The 23,479-nt window shown below is 39.4% G+C and overlaps 1 protein-coding gene across 2 annotated transcripts in view; it reads left to right on the top strand.

Moving 5' to 3' along the window:
* grin2db (glutamate receptor, ionotropic, N-methyl D-aspartate 2D, b) overlaps positions 1-23,479 on the top strand; it is an 86,617-nt gene that overhangs the window by 20,283 nt on the left and 42,855 nt on the right. The window contains exons 2-5 of one of the 2 annotated variants that reach the window (XM_028012728.1): positions 14,863-15,156; positions 15,453-15,659; positions 17,491-17,757; positions 22,470-22,798. In XM_028012728.1, the coding sequence (XP_027868529.1) occupies positions 14,869-15,156; positions 15,453-15,659; positions 17,491-17,757; positions 22,470-22,798 (1,091 nt within the window). In that variant the 5' untranslated portion in view covers positions 14,863-14,868. Of the gene's footprint in view, positions 1-14,816; positions 15,157-15,452; positions 15,660-17,490; positions 17,758-22,469; positions 22,799-23,479 lie in introns of both variants that reach the window. The other variant, XM_028012727.1, reaches the window with a different exon arrangement.

Here is a 23,479-nt window from a genome sequence, read left to right as displayed (position 1 = left end):
AAATATCAATCGTAGAAAAATATTTTGTTGAATAACAAGATATTAAAGAAACCAATGAAACATTAAGCACAAGAACGTTAAACAGATGATTGCTAATCCTCCTTTTAGTTTTATGTTTCAAGAAAAATGTATAAATTTACCATCAATTGTAAGTCTGTCTATTTTAAGCCAATATAGTTTACTGTGATTTAACTTGCTTGTCATTGCTTAGTGAAATACACCAGTTTATACCAGTGGGTACAATATTAAGAGTTTTTCTGTCATTGATTTATACAATGAAATTCCTGTGAGAGCGCCATGTTTGTTTTGTTTCTCAACATCAGCCTCATGGCTGGCTAAGCACTACAATGCTGTAAATGCATTTTTATTGTACCTAAATACATAATTTTACTAACAAGACAGTAAATAGTTTACATTTAGTATTACTTGATGGATGTAATAAGCAGGATTTAAATGCAGCAAATAAAGTCAAACAATTAAGATGATTTTATGGAATGATTATATGGGGATTATATTTAAAAGGGCAGAGATATTTATTTTCCAGGCACATAGTGCCATTTTGCAGCACAATTAAGTAACTAATTAAGTTACCTTATGTTATAAAATTTCTGTATATGTCAAACATGACTTAAATTTTTTTTAACAATTTAAAACCTTGAAATTGTGCCTTTGTCTCTTTTGCTCTTTCCAAAACTGCACCTTCATCAAGTCAACAGAACATTTTTTCTTCATTTAGCCTTTAACATTGTTCTTAGGAGTGTTACATTGATATGTAGATTATATGACAAGCTCACCAGATGCACAGTTCCACCTGGTATTTGCTAAGTGCTGCAGCTGCTAGTCTGGAGGAGCGGCGTGGGGTTGGGGAGCTCAGCTGGAGACTGCAGCTCCAAAACAAAGTTTGTGGAAATAGGCGACGCATTTCAGGAGCAGGCTCTAAGTCACGTCTGAGCGGCTGCCACAGACCCTCAAACATGCATGAAAGAATCAAAGTAACACTCTGGGTATGGTTTTAATGAAGAAATATTATTACATAGTATAAAGCTCGAAAATGTTTATTTTGCATGATAGCTCCTCTTTAACAAACACAGCAGGTCAGTATAAAATGTTAATACTTTAACCTACTTCTACAAACATATATACCATAGATAATTATGCATTAGCATTCAGTTCAACTGATGTGTTTTTTGCTGTTCTTTTAACAAGAACTAGAAAAGTCTTTATAACTTTGCCTCCCTCTGTCAGACTGCCCCAGGGCAGCTATGGCTACTATCCAGTATCTTGCCACCATCAGTGTGTGAATGTGTGTGTGAATGACTGAATGTAATATGAAGCAGGCCATTTACAGTTTATAAAAATCATAACAAAATCGAGCGATATGATTTACGCTTCAAGCTATATGTTAAGAGAAAAATTCAGAAACATAGCTCCCTGTAACTGGTACCTACATGCAGTTTTAGCTCTGAACAATTAACAATGGTGGCTCTGGTTCTACACTGGGACCTCTGAAAACAAATCTGTGGTTCCAACAGGCAGCTTGTGTTTTGCATCTTTGTATTTGGAACCACATTTGCTTGTTGAAAGCTGAAAATAATGGAATTGAAACTAATTGTTAATCCTATTTTAGAGCATCACTAGAAGCATGAAATTGGGAAATAACAATGAAACCATAAATATTAAGGACAAATAACAGTTTCTTTCAGAAACCCACTTCTATGACATGATGGACATTATAATTTTTTTTAAACGTAATTTTTCAGTACTTGCTTTGGAAGGAGAACTAACTTCTATTATACATTCAACACAACAATGAGAAATTTGCTATGACATTTGTGAATCTAGTGCCTTTCTCCAGGGCTTAATGACCGAGAGGCTGGTTATAAGCCAGACACGGCGTTAGTTTAACACAAAACAGGTCTTTAAAACCTCCAATTAATCTGATAGACATATTTGTTGGATTGTTGGAGAAAACTGAACAGCTTAGCGTAAATATAACCCATATGAGGAGACCATAACTGATGAGGCTTCGTGTCCATATTAAGCTCTGCGCACAGTCTCTAAGTGAAATAAATTCCGAGTAATAACTGTTGTATATTCATTGTCACACTGTACGTCTAAACATGCCATTATTTGGAGATGTATTCTGATGAGTCAAGAGTTTAGAAATCGACCAACTGCTACATGGAGCTTCCTTATTTTATGCTTTTGAACCAAAGGGTCTCCAAGTTTTTCCTTTTATTTTTTCTTTTTTAAGTCAGAGGGAGAAAAGCAGCTGATTTAAAACCCAGGGTTGTTCTCTCAACACATATCGGAGCCAATGGTGCAGAGCTTGTGGATATTGGTTGATAAAGCTCTGTAAGTCCGCCGTTGTGTTCCACACAGAATCGTGTTTAACATGTTGACAAGTGACTTGTTTACATGAGTAAAACGTCATTACCTTCTCTCAGACTAGTACTGGGGTAATTACAGCAGGAACACTGTGTTATGGTCAATAACATGTGATGTATGTGTTAAATCAAGTCTCAGTTCAGAAAGAACATGGTCAACCTGCTGACGCCGCCTCTAATAATGATTCTTACAGCATTACAAAAGAATATTAATAACTTGCACTTTTTTTTCATTTGATCAAATCACAAATATAAATATATTTAAACTGCCATTTGCTCTTATACCCCTACATAAAATCTAGTGCAACCAATTGCCTTCCAGTGTCACCTGATAAGAAAACGGTGTTCACAAGTGTGTAACGCAATGCCAGTGTAAATGGAGCTTCTTTTGTGAAGGCCTCAGACTGCATCATAAAGACCAAGAAAAACACATTCCAAGAAAAAAGTTTTGGAGAAGTTTAACGTAACAGTTGGATGTGGCAGATGTGTGAATTCTGCTCTTCAGCAAAGACAGAGAAGCTGGTCAGATTTGATTGGTAAATTGAAGGAGCTAAATGCAGGAAAACCCTGCAAGAAAAATACCCCAAATGATTTGCAGATGTAATTGCATGGAATGTTGATTATAAAATGTCTTGACTCAGACAGAACACATTTTTCCCGTTTTATCTGTAAAAAGACGAGAACCGATTTTCTTTTTCAAATTCAGAATACATGACTCTATGTTGGTCTGTCCAATAAACTCTCAATTTCTGGAGTTTGAGAATTTTATATAACAAAGTGTATTAAAAAATGTGTATCAGTACTTAATACTTAAAAATATTGAAAGATTAAAATTTTATTGCAGTAGCCTTAATCTACTGTGTTATGAAAGAAGGAATAACAATCAGAAGCACATCTAAATGTTTCTCTAACAGCTAACATTAAACTTACGTTGTTTATTATATTTTTCTGTTGTTTTATTTTCCACAAAAAAGTTAATCAGTCCTGCTGAGCAAGACCTTTAAAATTTACATTACAGTTTCTCATTTATAATATCTGCACAACTGCCTCTTTGACATTTAACTCCTAAAACCAAATCTCTATTTTTATTTTACATAATTAGACATTTATCGCGTGGAACACAACCCTTTGAGCGTTAAATTGGTCTCGATGTAACTTCAATTGTGTTCAGTGTTCCCGAACTGTAATCTTGCATGGCTCAGTCTCTTTATCCTCTCATTCCCACCTGCTGCTCAGGAAGTTGCACAGCTTTTGTTCATGCAACAGGCAGGAATTATAGCAGAAAAAAGCCTTTTTGTTTCATTTTCTTCAGCAGAAAAGAAAAATGCTTAGCTATATAGTTTGTGGATGAAAAAAACCCCTCTGCCACACAGATCTGACAGATTCAAGCTGCTTGGAGCCGGAGAAACTTCTTTTTGGAAAGATTTTGTCTGCTGTTATATGATGAGCTACCACAATCATTATCTACAATAACCTTCTCCTTGCTGTGCTTCATTGTGCTTTCTGCTTTGTGGTTGTTTTCACCCCAAGTACATGGAGCTGCACATAAGGAAAATACACTTTAGTCCAGAAGCGCTAAATGAGGCTCAATTTATGGCAAAAATGGGATGCGGCGGTAATGTGGACCAGAACCGAGAAACTTGTCACAGATGAAAAGAAAATCAGTTCAGAAGAGAAGCAACTGTAGAGCTTTTTCTGGTGAACTGAAAAATAAAAAGCTGATACATGTAAATATTGTTAAAAAAAAATGTACTTGTATCTAAAAGGCTGCTAAGTCTTTGGAAGATATTTATTCCGAAACACAAACCCCCACAGGTTAGCGCTACCTTGCAGGTTGACAGGATTGATTTTTGAGACCCAGTCAGCTTTGATGCGGGTCTTTGACAGTGTAATTAGTGCACACAAGTACAACCTTCGACTCTCCTAGAGTTAAATCCAGCTGTTTATTCCGTCATCTTGCTAGTCGTGTGGTACCTCTAAAGTGCATTTCACACATAATTTCCCTTCTGTTTCTAACACTGCTGTCACACTGATTCTGATCTTGATACTCATGTGTTTAGAGATGTTTGTTTGTAATTTATTAAGGTTTATATAAGCATGTGCATTTGGATGAAAGATGAAAAGTTTTCATTGAGACACCAGAACGTACTCTTTGCAATGATGTTACCATTTTGTTTTTCGATACCTAATAATCATCTGACCCTCTGAGGCTGAAAGCTTAGTTCTCTATATAAATGTAAAAGAAAATTAATTTATCTGAAAGTAGGTGAAACCTGAGGGAGGGAATTTTTATCAGCACAGACAGAATGTTTGCATAGCACTACATAAGTTTAGGTAGGACCTCAAGTCATTACTATGGCTTTTGTGAAACGTGTACATTTCATAGCACTGGCACTGATGGTGGCGAATGTATTATGTCTCTAATTTACAATCTAACCCAAAAATCCTGGAGCCTGGATTAGCTGGAGCTCAGGCTGATGATGTTACTGTATCAGAAGAAAAGAAAGATGCTAAATTGTCATTTATATCATAAAATTGCAAGACACAAACAATATTGCTGTAAGAGTATGCATCATCTTTATTTGATATAAGTCCAGATTTTGACTAGGCCACATCAAACCTTCCTTTTTTCAACCATTCACAGATGACATGTGAGTGTTGGACTGCTACATAACCCAAACATGCTCAACCTTCAGAGTTTGACTTCTCCTCAACAACTACACTAATGTTACCCAGTTCCTGAAGCAGCAAAGAATCTTCAGATAATCACACGTTTGGTAGGAAAAACACTTCTGTTTCTCAACCTTACAGCAGAGGTAACAGAATATACACATTAACACAAGTTTCATTTTTGCCATATTTTCCAAGATGTCTTGGGGAAAATCAATATGTTTTCCTGCAAATGTAAGACTTTGTGTTATTTTTGGCCAACTGTGATTTTTGCCCTAGTCCTCTCCCATATATGCCATTTTTGCTGGGCTGTTTCCTGTTTTGGAATAATGAACACTGACTTTATCCCTTTCTAAGCTGATAGATGTCAAGGACTTTTATTTCCTAATCTGTTTTTGAAGGACTTTAAATCAGGGCATGATATGTTGATTTTTGTGTTGTCACATAGATTTCTATTTCTGTAATTTTGTAGGTCTGGCAGTAGTATGGCCTTGTAACTGGTGAAATTGACTTTGGCTTTGCAAAAAGTGAAGCTATGTTAACTTAAGCTTTTACAAGAGGGGGAATTAAATTTCTACACAGAACCAGGTTTGTTATGAACTAATAAAGGCTGTGCATGTATAACCAAATGCTTCAGGGTCAAGAGGGAGAAAACACCAATGTATGCTCACTTTTTCCCTAATGTTAACGTAACAACTGGCAGTGTATATGGCCATTCAGTAAACCATCTCGCTTGCTTTTTACAATTATCATAAATTATACCAATAACTGTGGAAAGCTGACAGTATAAGAGATTTCTAAATTTGGCTGTATGAGAAAGCTTTCACCTGATGAGCCTTTTCTTTGCCTCTGTATTTACAGCAGCCTTCTAATCTCTGCTCCATCTGTGTTTATTTCAGTTTGTTGATCTGTGCTTGTGTGCTCACAGTAAGCATACTTGCACAAAAAGATGTATCTTAAAATTTGATGACCTCCACCGTATTATAGCACAATTTTCCACAGCCTCAGTCCCCTTCTTGAACACTTATCAACAATGACTGCAGTCTGTTGTAGTTTTTTTTAGTTGCATGGTTATAAGTATGATTTGGACCGAGCTGTAGTGTAAACAATTGCAAAAATATGCAGATACATGTTTTTATTTGCATGTAATTTCTTCTGCAATAAATTTAAATGTTTCATTTCCAAACGTCCCTTGATAAACATTCCAGAGCAAAACCTTTTACTGCATTGCTTTAATTGATGATTAAATTGATTGATTAACTGATTGATGATTTAATTGATTTATTTACATGCAGATGATTCTAGCTCATCTTCCTATCGCCAAAGCTGCTAACTTGTTTTATTATTTCTCAGGCTAGTGGCAGAGCGTTTGAGTTAGCTGCACACACTCTGGTCATTACTTTCTATATGTAATCATTTGTAATCAAAGTGAGCATATTATGCGGCGTAAATCGGGAAGATGATAAGATGCATGATGATTGTCAAGTGCTGGCTGGCTGCTCAGTCAGGCAGTGAGGAGTCTGCCTGTGTGGCTGTTTCTCTCTCATCTTCTTGATTAGTTGTCTGTCCCAGACTAAGAATATTTCAGCTCTTCGGTTTTTAAGTAAATATTATTAAAGATAATTTTAGTCCTTATAACAGTCACAAGCATGTTCTCTGGATTCAGAAGTGCTTTAAATGCTACTTTCCTGATTTAATAAAATGAAAACTAAATTGGCACATTAAAAATAAATTCCAGATGGGCAAGATGCCTGTTAAAATAACTGAGTAATTTAAAAAGTCAACATATTTATTTAGACACCTTCCAACTTTCAAGAAAAGCATGAATGTAAACTATTGATAATCAGGTGATAAGGTATTCTCCAAGTGAGATATTGGATTCATACCCTGTATGTGATAAAGGGAAAACAAATTGTTGCCTAAGTGTAAAGTAAAAAATGAATTATATTTTCCAAACAAAAAATTAAAGTAAAACTGTACAATTGCCTTAGAAGTTGGAAACAGTAATCACTGTGCCACATAGTGATGGCAGCATCATGCTGGGGGATGATGTTTTTTTAACAGGTGCCTGGAAAATGTTCAGAGTTAATGAGAAGATGGATGAGGCTAAATATAGGACAATCCTGAAAGCAGACCTGTTGGCTCCGAAAGACTTGAGAACGAGACAGAGGCTCGTTTCCAGCAACACAATAACCATGGTTGGAGTTTGATATCGTCCATGCAATTTGGCTGCTTTTTATTTGGAAAGAAAATAAAAAATTCTTATCCTTTTCCTTCCCTTTAACAATTAAATCTTACTTTCCCTAGTTCTATTAGATAAAACCCCAATATAATGTGGGGAAGCTTGTAGTTGTAAAGTGAAACGTAGAAAAGGTTGGGAGGTATGAATAATTTTCCAAATCGCCGATCCTCATGAAGTACTGTCTTTTCTACAGCATTAAATTCTCCACTTCTATTGCTTTAATAGGGAAATCCATGCACCTTTTGATTAATGGATTTCAAGTAAGACTTCCCTTTAGCTTTTCCCAAGGCTGCCCTTCTCACAATATATTTTACAGCTCAGAAGAGGCTTTCTGCACTGGAGAGAATCATTTTTAGAGTCAGAGGGAGAGAAAAACACTAAAATGAGCACATTTGCATTTCAACAAAGAATTCATTTATGGTTGCAACTCCAATAAAACATTATTCTCTTACCCCCGCCCTTCTTTTTCCCCTCTATGTGTAAGGGCTCCTATTCCATGCTTTTGTTTTATTTGCTTTGCAGAACTTCACAGACAGTGAGCATTATAGTAGCACATATTTCGATGAGTATTTAACTGTAATCTATTTGCACTTTGTTCAGTGAGATGTGACACAGTGAGAGCCCTCTGTGATAGCAGGTATGAGGCACACTGCAGGAGAAGTAGGTATAAAGTACTGCAATGCTGACACTTCCAGAAGGACTAACTTTTATAGAATAGCTCCCACTGGTTGAGGAGTGCAGTGTAAACATCTCATGAGAGAGAAGCACTGACAGGCCTAACAGCTAATGGCTCAGAGCTTGTTTCAGCAGAAAACATCTCCACCAAACGAGCCATATTTCTGCAGCGGCTTTATCTCTGGCTCCCTTATTTATTTTTTTAACTGTCTTTTTTTTGTTTTTTGATGCAACATCTTTCTTATGGTGGAAGAAGAAAGGAGTGAAGAAACACCAAAGCCTTTGTTGTTTTTCTTCTTTTGTTTATTATTTTATTCATTCTTTTCCAGTAAGAAGTCTTTATCTCCCAATCTTTCCACACACCCCCATACGTTCTTCCTACTCGTATCTTTCCGCTGTCCCATATTCAACCTTCCTTTTTTTCTTTCCCCTATTGTCACACACACACAAACACGCCCCCACACTCCTCCTGGGTCCTGTCACTCAAAGCAGGCGGCTTGATACTTTTTTTCTTTTTGGCCAAACACGTATGCACATCCCACCAATCAATATTTTCTTTCCTCTTGATCCCCGACCATATTTTATACCACCTACAGCTCCATTTTCCCTCTTTTTTTGCCTCCGCTCAATCAGTCCATCTTAACTCACACCGCCTGTATTTACAGTACTTTTCATTTCTATTCAGTCCACGACTCCCTCTTGTCCCCATCTTTCATTCCTCCAGTCAGTTTTTGTTCCAGCTTCACCCACCCCTTTACCCTCTTGTTTCCGTTTTTTTCCTGCCTTCTTTTCTGTCGAAAAGACTGATCAGGGTCAAAGAATTGGCAGAGTGTGACACAGTGAGAGAAGAGTCAGATGAAGACAGAGCGGAAAACACAGAAAGAGGAAGGAAAGGGAATATGCAGGAGAGTGACTTTGTAGGGAATGTTATGTCAGACAGCAGGCCTCTGTTAATCAATACAATCGTGTCTGTTACCTGAAGCCATGAAAATTGGGAGAAGAGATGAGGAATACAGGGAGCCAGAGAGAGCGGGGAGAAAAGTGAGAAAAAATAGGAAAAGGGAGGGAGGCCGGTTGGCACAAGAAATAAATTGAAAATGATGTGCTGTGTTTTGTGTGTGTGTCTCACATATTAACCTTGCTATGTCTTAGGTAGTCATTATCTCTATGTAGCTGTTACGGGGTGTTTGTGCATACTGCATTAACCCTCACATCCCTCTGTCGTTCAGCTTCTTTCAAAGCATAGTGCTGCCCTGAACTTAACTTGCAAATGTTTATTGAAAGTCTTTAAATGGATAGTTTAGGATGCTTGAAGGGAGGTTTTGTGAAAAGCTTGTGCACCAGATAACTCCTGGATTCTTCATTTAGTGTCCTCCTCGTATAACCTATGGAGAAGCTAAGACCGTCTAAAAACCTCTGATGCAAATCTGTTCCTATGCACTAATAAAGGCTGGATTATAGTCGAGATTGAAGAGGTTTGCCTGGAAACCTCAAGATCCGTGCAAGCAGTGTGCTTGACACATACCTTTGTGCACTATTATATGAAAATTAGCCATCATAGAGGGATGATATAAATACAGGCAGACCCGACCTGCAAAAATACCTTCTAAATAGTTCATTTTTATTGAAAGATGGAACGCAATTTGCTTTCAGTTGCAAACATTTGGAGGTGCACTGACCAGGTGGCAGGACAGGCTGGTCATTTTTCAGTACACTTACAGTTCCTGAACCACAAAAAAAGATAAACATAAAATAAAAAAATTGTAAAAGTCCAAGTTGAGTCAGTTTGACCCCTCAGAGACGGTGCATGAAAGAGGAGGTTCACTTGGCCCCACCTGGGACTGTTGGAGGGATGAGATTAATTGTATTTTGTTCAAAGGCAAAGTTTCACCACTTTATCTTAGAGTACAAATTTTGACACTTGTTAAACAATTAGTATAATGAATTCCTGTGGTCAAGACAGGAAGGGGGATGATTTTAGCTGCTTGCCATAGAAAACAAGAAGGATTTATATTAAAACACACAGGGATAAATTTTTAGGAGATTTTTATACTGTTGTCAGGAAGCATGAGGATGCAGTGGTACAAGTCTGAGCCTCAACAATGGGAATATGAGCTGTGTCCTTTGTGAGGTATTAATACATGCTGGGTGCTGTCTGGCTAAGAGAGACTGCTGGGATCATTGCTGTAATTTGGGGTATTTTGTAAGATTTTGTTGGTGTAGGTGTTCTGTGGTGACATTATGTTTTCAATTAACTTCATTCTAGTTTAAATTGATCATTTATGTTTATCGATGTACGTTTATAAAAAAACAATGGCGCAATATAGATCTAAAATCAATAGGTATGTAAGTAAAATTGAGTCATATAGCACCTATGACAGACAAGGGCATCACAATGATATAAACATAAAAGCAAGAATTTACTCCAAATAAATAAAGCAGTCTAGTTAACAGCCTGTCGGTGTAAAAATGTCTGTGGGGCTGAGAATGATATCTGTTCTTAGTCGTTTATTGGTTGATGAATAAGACCGAACAAAATGACTGTAAACAAACTAGTGGATGACGCAATCATTACTCAGGGTCTGAACCGAGAACCGCTAAAAGGACTGCTTTCTCATGTTAATGTTGCTCTGGGTCACATCATCCTTTGTCCTTTCTAAATAATGTTCACCTGAGATAAAAGCAGAGTGTTTACATCTGCAAGCATTCTGGCAGCACATAAATCTGCATAACATGGAATTGCGGCACACACTGTGTCAAAACTAGAATTGGCACTGAACGTGTAAGGTTGATGTTTTGGCATTATTAGCTGTGACAGATCCTGTTTGGTTCGTGCCTACTCGCACCGTCCATTAGTGTGCCCACAAACCTGCTCAGACATAAAAACATAGCTTGGGTGGATGCTGCTAAAAAAAATAATCAGAACTCCTCCACACACAATATGCGCTTACACAGTAGGTTCTTGCATTTTGGAACATAACTTTTCATTTATGATAAGAATTAGTGTTTTTATCAAAATGTGATGAAATTTTTTTTTTGACATCTGTCTTTGTTCACATGCTTAAAAAAAAGAGAGGGGAGAAAATCTTTAGGGAGTTTGGGTGAAATGTGTCCTTCAAAGCAGAGGTAGAGCCCAGTTAGCGCCTTAATGCCACGCATCATCAGTCATTGTCAGAACAAATACTGAAAGCTGGCTGCTCCTGTATTACAGAACCAGGGAGATCATGCAGTTATGCAGCTGAAACAATATGAAGCTTCAAAAACTAATTTAATTTTAGTAATTCTGTGAGACTTTTAAATCTGCTGAGAGCACATTAATTGTGTGACATTTTTTCTGTGCTAGTTTTAGAAGCAGTGAAGGATGAAAAGATCTTGATGTCATGGAAAATTATATCTGATGTGCTCTCAGTAGTCCTTACAATAAGGCCTGTCACACCCAAAGCACAACATGAGGTGAGGATTTACCCTCTGGGCTTTTCTGTTGGCAGTTAAAGAAGCAAGCAAAGAACCAAGTTTTTGGTGGCTCCTCCAAATTAAGTTTCTTCTGTCACTGAACCACCATTTGCAGGAATGGTCCTGTTTTCTTGTGGGTTGAAATGAACATTTCAGGTATGTACTACTATATATAGGTGCAGTGGTGAACAGAGCAAAAAATGCCTAAGCTAAAATGACTGTAAAAGTGTGATTACAGAAAAAGAACTGGTTTTTATGGTTCTAACTGCCTCTTTATTTTTATCGCTTGTAGCCTTCTAGTTTCGGCAAATTTGATTATTTATGAATGGTTTGTGTGTCTGTGCATCTAGAGGCCGTTTAAGAAGAAGAAAAAATGTGAGAACAACTTCTCATTTACAAATGGGACATGGCTAGGATGCCCAAACTGAAAAACATAAAGGGCAGCTTGGATGCATATACAGTAATTCATGAGAACAAATCAAATATCATTGACTTAGAGGAAAAATTAACAAGAAAACAACCAACAACAAATTACACACCTTATACATAAGTGTCTACTTGTAAGTCTGATGAGACATGATAATTAAGATCAGGGGTAAGCTACAGTGTTTTAGTGTTTTAGAAGTGACAACAGATGTCAAAGTTGAAAATTTTAGGGTGGTTTGTAAAGTGTTTAAATTTTCAGTTGCTGCGAAGCAAAATCATTTACGGCCTAACATGATTGAGGTATTGGGGATGAAAAAGGTTGACTCTTAATGCATTCAGTTTGTCTTGTAAGTTAGAGCTCAGTGAATGACATGTGTTTACAGTGTTTGTACCACTAGCAGAACAAGTCAGGCCGGGGGGGTGGGGCTAATGACCCGGCCCTTTATACCCAAATAATAAAGCTCCTGATAATTTAACTTTACAACATAGACATGCCCCTCAACAGCAGAGCTTACAAGTTTCACCACCACAGAGAGTGACTATGTCATTCTGAAATCCATCTGACATGAAGTACAACAAACCAAGAGAACAACAGAAACATCAGGCTACTGGTCACTAATGATGAAACAATACAAATTCAAATTAGTTCAGAACCGAGGATAGCGATCGGATCATTTTAACACTTTATCAATTTCAACTCAGAGCCTGAAGACTGGTTGACTCTTTGAACCGAGCACGTAGCAGCGCGCTTTGAAGCGGGTACAGAGAGGCACGCGCCGTATGCTCAGCGTGTCGCAGCATCACGTGCACCTCCGGATGTTTGTAACTCGGTGCGGACCACCGTTCACACAATCTGGACGATCTGGAAGATGCTCTTCCAGTGCTACTTCAGTCTACAGTTAACTACAGTTGTGAATTGCTTCCTGTAAGTTGTCCAGCTCCTTCGCTGGACTGGCAGTTTTGGCAGGTCTGAATCGCTGCCAACAAAAAAGTCCGGTTCATCTCCAAGACGAGGAACAAAATATGCGTCCAGTTTTTCCATGGTTTTCCACTCATGTTAACTTAGTCTGTAAAAATGCTCTAGCTAGTTTGCCATCTGTTGCCAAGTGACTGATGATGACGTTGGTACACGGCTGGTGACAAGCTTTACCCAGAATACACTTGGAGACAATATGGACGATCCACTTGTAATTTTGTGTGTCATAAAGTTAAATGTAAGAATGAAAATAAAGCCAGTCATGTAGCACAACATTTTATTCAATATTTTACACCCACTACGTCACTAAAATTAATCGGTCTTGTAAAGTTTTTAGCAACCGTGAGTCAACAATGACTGGGGCAAGCTACTATATAATCTACTGGGGCACCTTATTATATAATCCTGCCTGCTTTCTCCAGCTCTCATCAGACTTGATAAAGGGTTGGATCCCTGAAGTCATATTCTGCCTCCCATCCAGGCCTCCTCTAGGCCCACCGCCCTCCCAGCCCCCCCCCTGAAGCTTTACCCCTGGTTTGTACTGTAAATTGAGAAAAGAAAAATTAGCAATTTATTCATGTGTAATTACACATTAGCAATAAGCAATATATTTTGCTAGCTTTTACACATTCAAACACCGAAAGAAAATAATGAGTAGTTGTTCAGTTTTCTCGGCAATTTGTGTGTAACTGGTTTAACAATACATGAAGCAACTGAAGTGCTAAGAATGTTTTTCACTCTCAACTTTCATAACATCGTATTATACACTCAGCGGTAGCCATATTGAAAACATAACTCGGGATGTTTGACAAGCCCAGACTGATGCAGACAGACTTCCATGTTCAGGGCCATTGTTGTTGCTTTTCCGAGACAAAAGATCACTGCTCTGAAAATATAAAGCATCTCCAGTCAACATAACTATTGGAAGTAGTAAAAAGCAACAATAACAGTGGTATAGATGAACTCTATTGATTTTCACGATGCCCTACTTCTCTGTCAAATTGTTGCTGTGACTGGAAAAGTTCCACATTATCAGAATGGAAGATCGTCATAGCGGACCATATTTAACTTTGACTATATAATTGAACTATTAATAACTAATTTGCATTTGTAATAACTGAAGACCTAATGAGTTTTTTGTTTCTGGTTACATGTTACCTTGCAAAGCATTTTAACACAACCTGATTTCAAAAATCCTGCACTGAGTTGGTAGAGTGGGTGCAGGGTGTACAGTACTGAGGCTGTCACTTCTCAGTGCACCTGTCCTGGGTAGACTCTCTCCCACCATTACCTGAATGTCTCCCTTTTCTCTCTAACCCTCTTTCCTGCCCAATAATTGACAAATAAAGGCCACTAGTGCCACAAAATCTTTAAAATAAAATGCTAAACTTTCCCTGTGTGTGTATGCATGTCTCTATGTGAGGATGAATGTGTTTAAAGTGATCTTAATTGTTATCATTTATGCAGCACAGTAACTACTTCCGCCCCCATCTTTGTCTCTGTCTGCTATTAAATCCCTCCCCCTCTTTTACTCTAACAGCCTGTTTCTATTTTTCCTCATATTGTTGTTTCTCAGCCTGCAGCCTAAATAGCACCCATTTCATCTTCCTCCTGACTTGCTTTCTTCCAGTCCCTCCATTGGCCCCTGCTCCCCTCCACACGCACACACACATCCTGCTTTCACATATTCCTTGTCATTTTTTTTTGGCCAAACCAATGCTAACCCTTTTTATCCCATAATTAGATTAAGTATTTCTTACACAATTTGGCCTGCATGCTATCCCACCAGTTTTTTTCTCCCAACTCTGAGAACACCTCTCTTTCTGTGTCTTTCTGCTTCCTTCTTCAGACATCTTTATTCTCTCTGATGTGATGTTCTCTGTATTGGGCATCATATAAAAAGAAAGACTTTAATCTTTTCTCCTCTTGATTTATTCCTATAGTTTACTTCATTTCTCTTTTCTCCTTGCTGTTTCTCTGTTTTCAGGCACCCTCTCTAAGTGCGATATATATCTGCCTCCCCCCCTCGGCAGGTTGCCATGGTCGCCATACCTACTCTCTCTCTCCTATTGGTCCTGGCAGAGTGGGCAGGTCTGGTGGACGCATCCCCCCACCTCCTGCTCCGGCCGAGCCCGCGGGAACGTGATGCAGGGGCCGTGATGAACTTCAACATTGCCGTGATCCACGCCGGTGCCACGGTGCAGGCGGAGGCAGCGGTGGCGGGGCCGGGGGGAAGGGTGCTCTACCCCGGCTTCGGACGGGTATACGGCTCCCTGGGGGAGAGCGTGGTCACCCAGTGGGGCTCTGCTAACGTCATCTGGCTTCAGGTTAGACACTGTGTCCTCTGCTCACTCAGCCTTTCTTCAAGGTGGAGAATAACAATCCATTATTCATACTTATGGAGCTGAATGAGCAGCGCATTCCTGTTGTATAAGGCCCACTGAATGAGCAGGTGTCAGCCTCCATTCCCTGACTATATCTTGTATTGTTAGTGAAACATGTCATACATGCTACAGACACCTTCAATATAAATGACACACTGTCAACACTCCCTGTCCTGGATGGCCAACTCTACTTGTCTCCTGTTTTCTCCCCCTTCTTCATCCCTCCCTTCATCTCTCAGGTGAATGACAGCAGCCCTAAGACGGTGCTGTCCCAGCTGTGTGAGTTGTTAGCGGCGAGGCCCCTGCAGGGTCTGGTTTACGAAGAGGAGAGGCCCCCTCCGACGGCTTGGGGTCCCTTGGCCCCCATGCTGGAGTTTGTCTCTGCACAAACAGGACTGCCTATAGTGGCTGTAGGCGGGGGAGCAGGGCTGGGGAGGATGCCACAGGTAGGAGAAGGGAGGTTGGGAAAGTCCAGAGGCAATTTGTGTTACTGAGACATATGCAGACAATTACAAAGGTGGCTGTTCCAAATGTTGTTTTTTTTCCATCTAAGCCATTTAGTTAGTGAGATTAGGTGTATAAAGATTAGGTGTGTAAAGTGTTCGGAAACTCTGGATCTAAGCCACAAAATCTGTTCTGCATCTGGTATTACATTGCCTTCCAAAAGTATTCAATGAACTTTCTCACATTTTGTGCCATAAGAGCCAAAAATCTGAATGTATTTTATGGGGATTTCATGAGATGGGTCAGAACAAAGTGGAGCATAATATTGAAATGGGAGAACAACTTACATTTTCTACTTTTTTTTTTCTCAAGAGTACTAAATTTGTCATAAACTGCCTTCAGAAATAATTACTCCACCTGTTTGTATTTTTATTTCAGGTCAAAATTATTAGCCACCATATGAAACTTTAAGCTTTTTTCAAAAACTTTCTCAAATGCTGTGAAACGATTAAATTTTTCAATGCAGCTTTTCCAAACATCCTATATTTTATTTTTTTATTTCATTAATTTACCTTGCACACAATGTTTTGCAAAACCCCAAAACTTCCACGGTCAAAATTATTTGGGGAATTTTTGAGAAAAACATAAAATTTCATAAATTTGAGCTGAACAACATTCTAGAGTATTGATCAAGTACCCAAGAGATCCATAGATTCTTTGGAGGAGATGCAGAGGTCCATGGCTCATGACCCTGTAAACCTTTTTTATTATTATTTGTAAAAAAAATAATTTTCTAGGTCTATCAAATAAAGTCCCAATGAAATATAATAAGATTAGTGGCTGTAAAGCAAAAGAAAAGTAAAAGTTAAGAGGTAGATAGTTTTCTACTCATCTTTTGTGCTTGCAAGCTGCTGCGTCTCAGCATCTCTTTCACAAATAGCTGCTGCTTACATATGACAGTGACATGTGTGCTTGCATTTGAATCAAGTTGCCCCAGTGCTTGTCATTGCAATGAACTTAGAAAGTTTAAGAGTTTTTATGAGTTCGAAGTGGAAAAGCAGGTTGATGGTGAATCGGGACCATTGTGTTCTACATACAAAATGAAACAAAGTAAAGAAAGAACTGCTCATGTTGTTACGACAGCTGACAAACTCATAAGATTTTGTACACCCTGTGTGAAGAATGAGTGCCAATAGGATGGAGGGAGACGCTTAAGGTCAGTGTCACTGATGTGCAAAAACTCTTTGCTGTTTGATCGGTAAATGGCACCAACTGGGGCTGTCACACCGCCTCTGATGTCGCTGGTAGGGAGGCAATGAGCAGACAAGAAGGCGTACATGAGAGGACAAGGACGCCATGTGTGTGCTGTACATTCTTGTGAATTTATTTGTGTATGTATCAGAGTAAACATGTTATATTACATCACTATACGAAAAAAGGGGAACAAAGAGCTTCCTATTTGTGGTTTTAAAATAGTCATCGACTCTTGAGGAATTAAGTTATAGCACTTTGATAAACTTCCTTTGAAGATGTACCTCAATGCTCATTTTCATCCCCACCTGAGCTGACTTTTTAGAAACACTCTCATCTGAACGTCAGAGGAAACTTTACTCTACAGCCTGGGCTTTTTTAGCCCTATGGCTCCACAAATGCTGCTGCTGCATCAAAACCTAAAGCCTCATGATGCTCATGATTAATTGTGCATAAGGACATAGAAGCTCAGAGCATTGTACTCTCTTGTAGTCAAAGTGTTTAATTTCTCAGTTGTGACACAGAGGATCAATTTTGCATCAACACGCTTAACCACATCTGCTGCTTTCCTCCCCAAATCAGGAATCAGGTTCCATCTTTCTCCAGTTCAGCTCTTCCACTGCGCTCCAGTTAGAGGTCATCTTCGAGGTGCTGGAGGAGTACGACTGGACCGCCTTTTCTGTGGTGTCCACGCGTCACCATGGCTACCAGGACTTCCTTTCCGTAGTGGAGGGACTGACGGACGGCTCGTTCATCGGATGGGAGAAGAAGAGTGTTGTTATCCTGAACGTGACCGACGATCCTGGGGGTGCACGCACGCGTAGGCTGCTGAAGGAGAACGAGGCGCAGGTGAGACAGGGGGGAGGGAGGAGGAATAGAGGGAGGAAATGGGAGGAAGTGCTGCGACAATCATTGGGGGCCCCCTTTCGGACAGGTGGCTTCCCAGCTTTTTCCTTCCTTCTTCGTCTCTCCCTCTGCCTCTCCGTCTCTCTCTCTCCCCTCTCTCCTCTATCCCTCTGTTCTTCTCTTTTTATCTGCCATGGCACGAAGGGAACAACAGAACAACCAAAACCACAAGTCAGTCTGATTTTCCCCCCGATTCCCCTTTAAGGAAGTTTAAAAGCTGAAAAAAAAAACATTTGGTGTATACCGGTATTTCACAAGCTGGTTCTCCCTTGTCAGTTTTGACCTGCAAAAGATACAAATAAAGAAAGATGAATGAAAGTGGCTTAAATAAAATACATTATTTTGAGACATGATCTTAATCTCATAACCTCTGACCTGATGTGATGTGACTCATTGGCTGTGTTAGGTTTGAGGAGACACTCGCAAGGTTTCACAGATATGATTTAGAATTTCGGATTTTCCGAAAGATTAAAATAACTCCAGAAAAAAAGCTTATTTTTTCTCTATTAGTGTTAACAACAGCTGTTGAAAGATTGGCTAAAACATTTTATTTACGTTTTTGACTTTGAATTAAAGGTTCAGATGCACGTTTCAGAGAACCTTGAAATCCATTTCATATCTCAGGATTTTTTAACCCTCTCTTCATCCTAAGAATGGTCAGTGGACCCTGTGTGAGATTTTTACCCTGAACACGGTCCCAGTGGGGTCGCACTGACCCTGTATGCGCTTTTACGATGTTTTTTTCCCCCATGTTTTTGTGAACTGGCAGGCCGATGGGACACCCATATTGCTTCCCCGTTGTACAACCATGAAATCTGAAATACACTAAGACCGTGAGAGGGTTAAATGTTTGACCCGCTAATTCTGATTGTCCCTCAAGAACTATAAATATAACTAAAAATATTTTTTTCTGGCCTTCCTGACATGCACATTTTTTGTGACATGCACATGTGTTCAACTAATAAGATAAAAAACACATCACTGTTGAAATTACTAAACTGATACTTTGACATCAAAATTTCATTTTGTCTGACTTTATTTTCTAAGTTAATGCGGAACGGTAAATGTAATCCAAACAAAGACCCATGCAAGTAAATTATTGATAAAATGTGATCAGAATGATTTGGGGTTTTGGTTTTTACTCCTGCAATCTTTCACTCCTTTAGACTTTATGCTTGCTTGTTCTCTCCTCCCCTTCTTCTTTCACACTTGTATTGCTGCTTCCTTTTCACCCACAAACAACTTCTTTTCCCCTAAATTCCTTTATTTGTTATTGTTTTGACCACAAACTAGCTTCCACTCTCACTCCCCTTGATCCCGCTGTTCAAATTTTCAGTTACATTGTCTGTTTTTGTGCTCTTCTTCTCATAACCCCCCCCTCCTCTCTCATCTTACCTTGCTGGCTCCCTCTCCTGCATTTCTTTGCCTAGAGACAAGCCTCAGTAACCTCAGCTGCTTTGCTTTGCACCTTTATCTCAGCATGGCCAACTTTCATTCCTCCAGTCCACTCCATATACACTGCATGTCTTCCCTGCCACAGGCTCTGCTCTCTGTTGGCTCAGTTTAGTCTGGGTCTCAATGTCATCGCTAATGTCCCGGCATGGTCACTGCATCTCTGCTTGTTTTTGTTAGTAGGTATGTGCACGTGTATTGGATTTCTTAGGCTCCGCTCTGCCAGATCGTTGTTTAAACGACATAATGCCTGCAGTGATTTGACCATACAAAGACCTAACTATGGAAACTACTTGCCTTTCACAGCCATTCTCCTCCTACTGGGCTTACGATGCTTTTGATGGAGTAGTGATGCTGCATATATTTGTTTCTCATGCTCCTGCTCTCTGTGCTGCGGTTTTTGTAATGTCTTCTACATTGTAGATGACCTGATGAAGGTCTGTGGCTCAGTTTCTTCTCAATTCCTCCACTATCTATGTTCCGTTTTCTCTTCCAGTGTCTGCCTTGTTTGTATTTCTTGTTTTTCCTTGTGTCCCCATCTTTCTCTATTCCCCATTTTTCGGTAGTGTGTGTGTCTGTTTATAAGTCTGATTTCTCTCCTTCGTTCCTCCCTTCTGTCTCTTCTTTCTTCCTGTCTCTCGCCGTCTTTCTCCCTCCTCTCTCCTCTCACTCTGTCACTCTCGGTCCATGCCTAATTCACTGGAGGTTTATTGGCACACAGGCAGAATTGTTTTGCCAAGCCATTACAGTTCAAAATTCAATGAAGGCACAATTCTCAGAAAGTGCTTTCCATCTGTATCCCTGACCGGCTACCTTCCAGTGCTTGAAAGAGCCGTCTTTCTCTTTTTGTCCTTCGGTCCTCCTTTGCTTTATTTTCTATCACTCCATATTTTTCATGTCTTCCTCCCTTTGTCCCTTTGGGTATTTCTCATCATATAGCAGAGATTATGACTCAAGTTTCAAGCTTAAGGGAAATGCACCTGGGAGGCATCAAAAATGTCTTATTTTAAAAATAAAGAACCCACCGTGGTAGTGTGTGGTCACCAGTTGATGTTCCTTTTCAAACCTGTTTTCTTCAATGGCATTGATGTTTTTCTGACAAAACTGTCTATGAATGAAGTGCAGTAATCTCTGTTTTTTCATACATTTCAGCAAGGTGTTTCTGAATTGTGTTAAAGGCTCCAGCTCGTGCATGTCAACTTGCACTCCTGATATGCGTTCCTCTTTAAGCTCAAATAACGTCTAAGCTGCTAAAAAAGACGTGAGATTTGACTTTACTAGCATTATAAACATTTGAGACATGACTACAGCATATGGTCTAGGAATCAAGTGTGTAGAAGCCTCACACAGCAGCTCTCACAGATGAAACATATATTTCAGCTGTTTGCTATGTACAATTAATTGATAATCTGTTAGCTGTGGATTCACAAGAATAAACAGATATGTTTCAAACCGATCACAATAATTGCAATAAATTACTTTTGGTTGTTTAAGAACAAAATAGACCCAACTTAATCTCTTACATGTTAATTTAACATTTTTATACTAATGTCATTGCAAAGAAGTCTTGTCAAAAGGAAAGAAGTTTCTGTTATAAAACTCTTCATTCTCTCATTCATGCACTGCATCACGCCACTCTTTATGTTGCAATTTATAGTGTGATTTGTTGTGAAAATATTTACTGCTTACATTCGTCAACAACATTTGTAAATGCATATTTATATCAAGCAAATGCTCAGACTCAGTTTGAGGAGGAGGAAAGCCTCTAAACATGAAGCAGTGGATAATGTGAACACAAGTGTTGACTATGACAACACAAAGACCAAACAGTTCTTCAAAGATAGTATTTCCTTTTTTTATTAAATAACAAGTATTAAAGCATTTGTCTCTACAAACAATCAAAAACAATTTTTTTTAAAACAGATGTGTTAAAATAGAATACATAATTTGAATTGAAAATATACAGCCTTGCAACATATATATAGGCTATATATATATATAAATAAATATAGGCAGACTGGATGTCTGCCTATATTTATTTCACTTATTAGGACGTTGAGTTTTGCCCTGGAGTTGGGGTGCAACATTGGAAGTGACTTGATTTGGACTTGCCCTTCAAAGACTTCACAGTTAAAGTTTGACTGAAAACCTAAGCTGAATTTGCCAGAAAGTGTTTTGGGATTTGACTTGAAATTGCCCCTGAAAGACATGAAATTTGACTCAGACCAGCACATTAAAGACTTGACTCAGACTTGGAAGACTTGTAAGGATATAGCATTTAGTTTTGCTGTGGTTTTCCATCTCTCTCCACAGCTCCATATTTCTGTCTGTTTCCTTTAACCTTCTGGATGCTGGATGATCTCTCTGCTGGAGAGATGAAGAGAGACAGACAGTATAGTCTTTCTATTGCCTCTTAATATTTTTTCTCTCTTTAGCTCCAGACCTCAATCATTCCTCCCTTTTCTGTTACAAATATTTGCTATTTCTCCAGGCGCTGATTTCACAAAAATATGCATTCCTTTGCTTTTCTCCACTACCCCCATCTCCCCTTTCTGATCTCTAAGGAGTGGTATTCCCATCTCTGACTTCTTCCCTCGATCTGCTCATTTTGCTCCTTTTGCCTCTGTTGTCCACAGGTCTCTCCTCCAATGTGCTTTTAAAAACATATTTTACAGTTTAACCTCTTCTCCCTTCATCCTGCCCTCTCATGTGCTTAGTCTTTTCACTGTCTTTTCTTTTCCACTCATATTTTTTTGCTCCCCCACTCGTTTCATTTTCCCTTTCTTGTTTTGATCCAGTTTTTATTATTCATTACTGTAACTTGTTTCATCAGGTCTAAGCTCATTAGGCACTGACCTCTATTGCCTCTCATACCTTAAGGTTGGCAAACACAGCCACACAGTCAGACTTACTTGTGTGTGCGCGCTTTTCATTTGAAGTCATACACTCGACTTCCATAAACCTTATCACATCGCCTTACCGCTATCTCTCCTTATACCTCCTGCAGCATTCTTGTTATTGGTTGATATGGCTTTTTCTTTCCATCTTCATCTTCCTCTCCGCTTCTTTATTTGTCTCCCTGCTTCTCCCTCCCTCTGTCTTACTCCATGTCTTCCCTTTCCCCTCCTTATCTCACTGGAGTGTATGTGTGTGTGTGTCTTCCCCCTTTCCCGTTCCCTCCCTGCCTCCCTTCTCTCCTCCAGGTCCGCCTGCTGTACTGCTCTCAGGAGGAGGCTGAGCTGGTCTTCCGTGCCGCCTGGGCCGCTGGTCAGGCCGGGGCCTCGCACATGTGGTTCGCGGTGGGCCCCGCTCTCTCGGGTCTGGGCATGGAGAGCTTGCCTCGGGCGCTATTCGCCGTTCGGCCCCAGGGTTGGAGGGACGAGCCTCGCCGAAGGATCGCTCGGGGTGTGTCTGTGCTCACTCACGGAGCGGTGGCAATGCGCAAAGAATATGGAAGCACGGGCGGGCCAAACTTTGTCACCACATGCATGACAGATGCCAATCAGACCCAGAGGCTGCGAAGCAGGATGAGGTAAAACAGGATGTTTTCAATAAATGACCTAATATCAGGTGATTTATAAAACTTTTCTATCCCTTGAATCTTTTCACATTGTATCGCGTTACAGTAGTATTTTATGGACTAGAGGTAAAAACTTTTAGACGTATACAGTATCTTGACACACTTGAATTTAAAAAATTTGGGGTTTTTTTCATAAATCTGCAGAAGTTGCTTGCATGCTGAGGGGCCAGTTTAACCATTTGTGGTAGATGTTTTGGACCTTTAACATATCTTAAAATTGTCCAAGAGGTTTGGAGTTTGAGACCCATGTGACAGACCAATAAAAATGCGGCATAATTGGACAGGAAATTGCAGTGATGCTTAAAGTAGGACAAGAGTATAAAACAATATCTAGCTTTGAGTATTTCACACTTGGAAAAAAGTATTACACATTTGCAAACCAACCAAATCAGGTGGATCTAAACAGGCCAGACAAACAGAGCATTAATCCGTGAAGCACTTGTCAGTCATCCACGACATCCCTCACCTAGAAGGTCCTGCAGAGACTCTGTAAGCATCAGGACTCCCTGCAGTTTGCTTAACACCATGGAGTTGGAGTTGAAGACTCCATCATACACCTGCTTCAAGCAAACCCACTGTCATTTGGACAAAGTAGGCAGCATTGTGACGGTTTATTCCTTTATTTCTCAAGTG

This window comes from Xiphophorus couchianus, chromosome 3, assembly GCF_001444195.1.
Source record: "Xiphophorus couchianus chromosome 3, X_couchianus-1.0, whole genome shotgun sequence".
Taxonomy (NCBI): Eukaryota; Metazoa; Chordata; class Actinopteri; order Cyprinodontiformes; family Poeciliidae; genus Xiphophorus; species Xiphophorus couchianus.
This window is presented reverse-complemented; position numbering and strand designations above follow the sequence as displayed.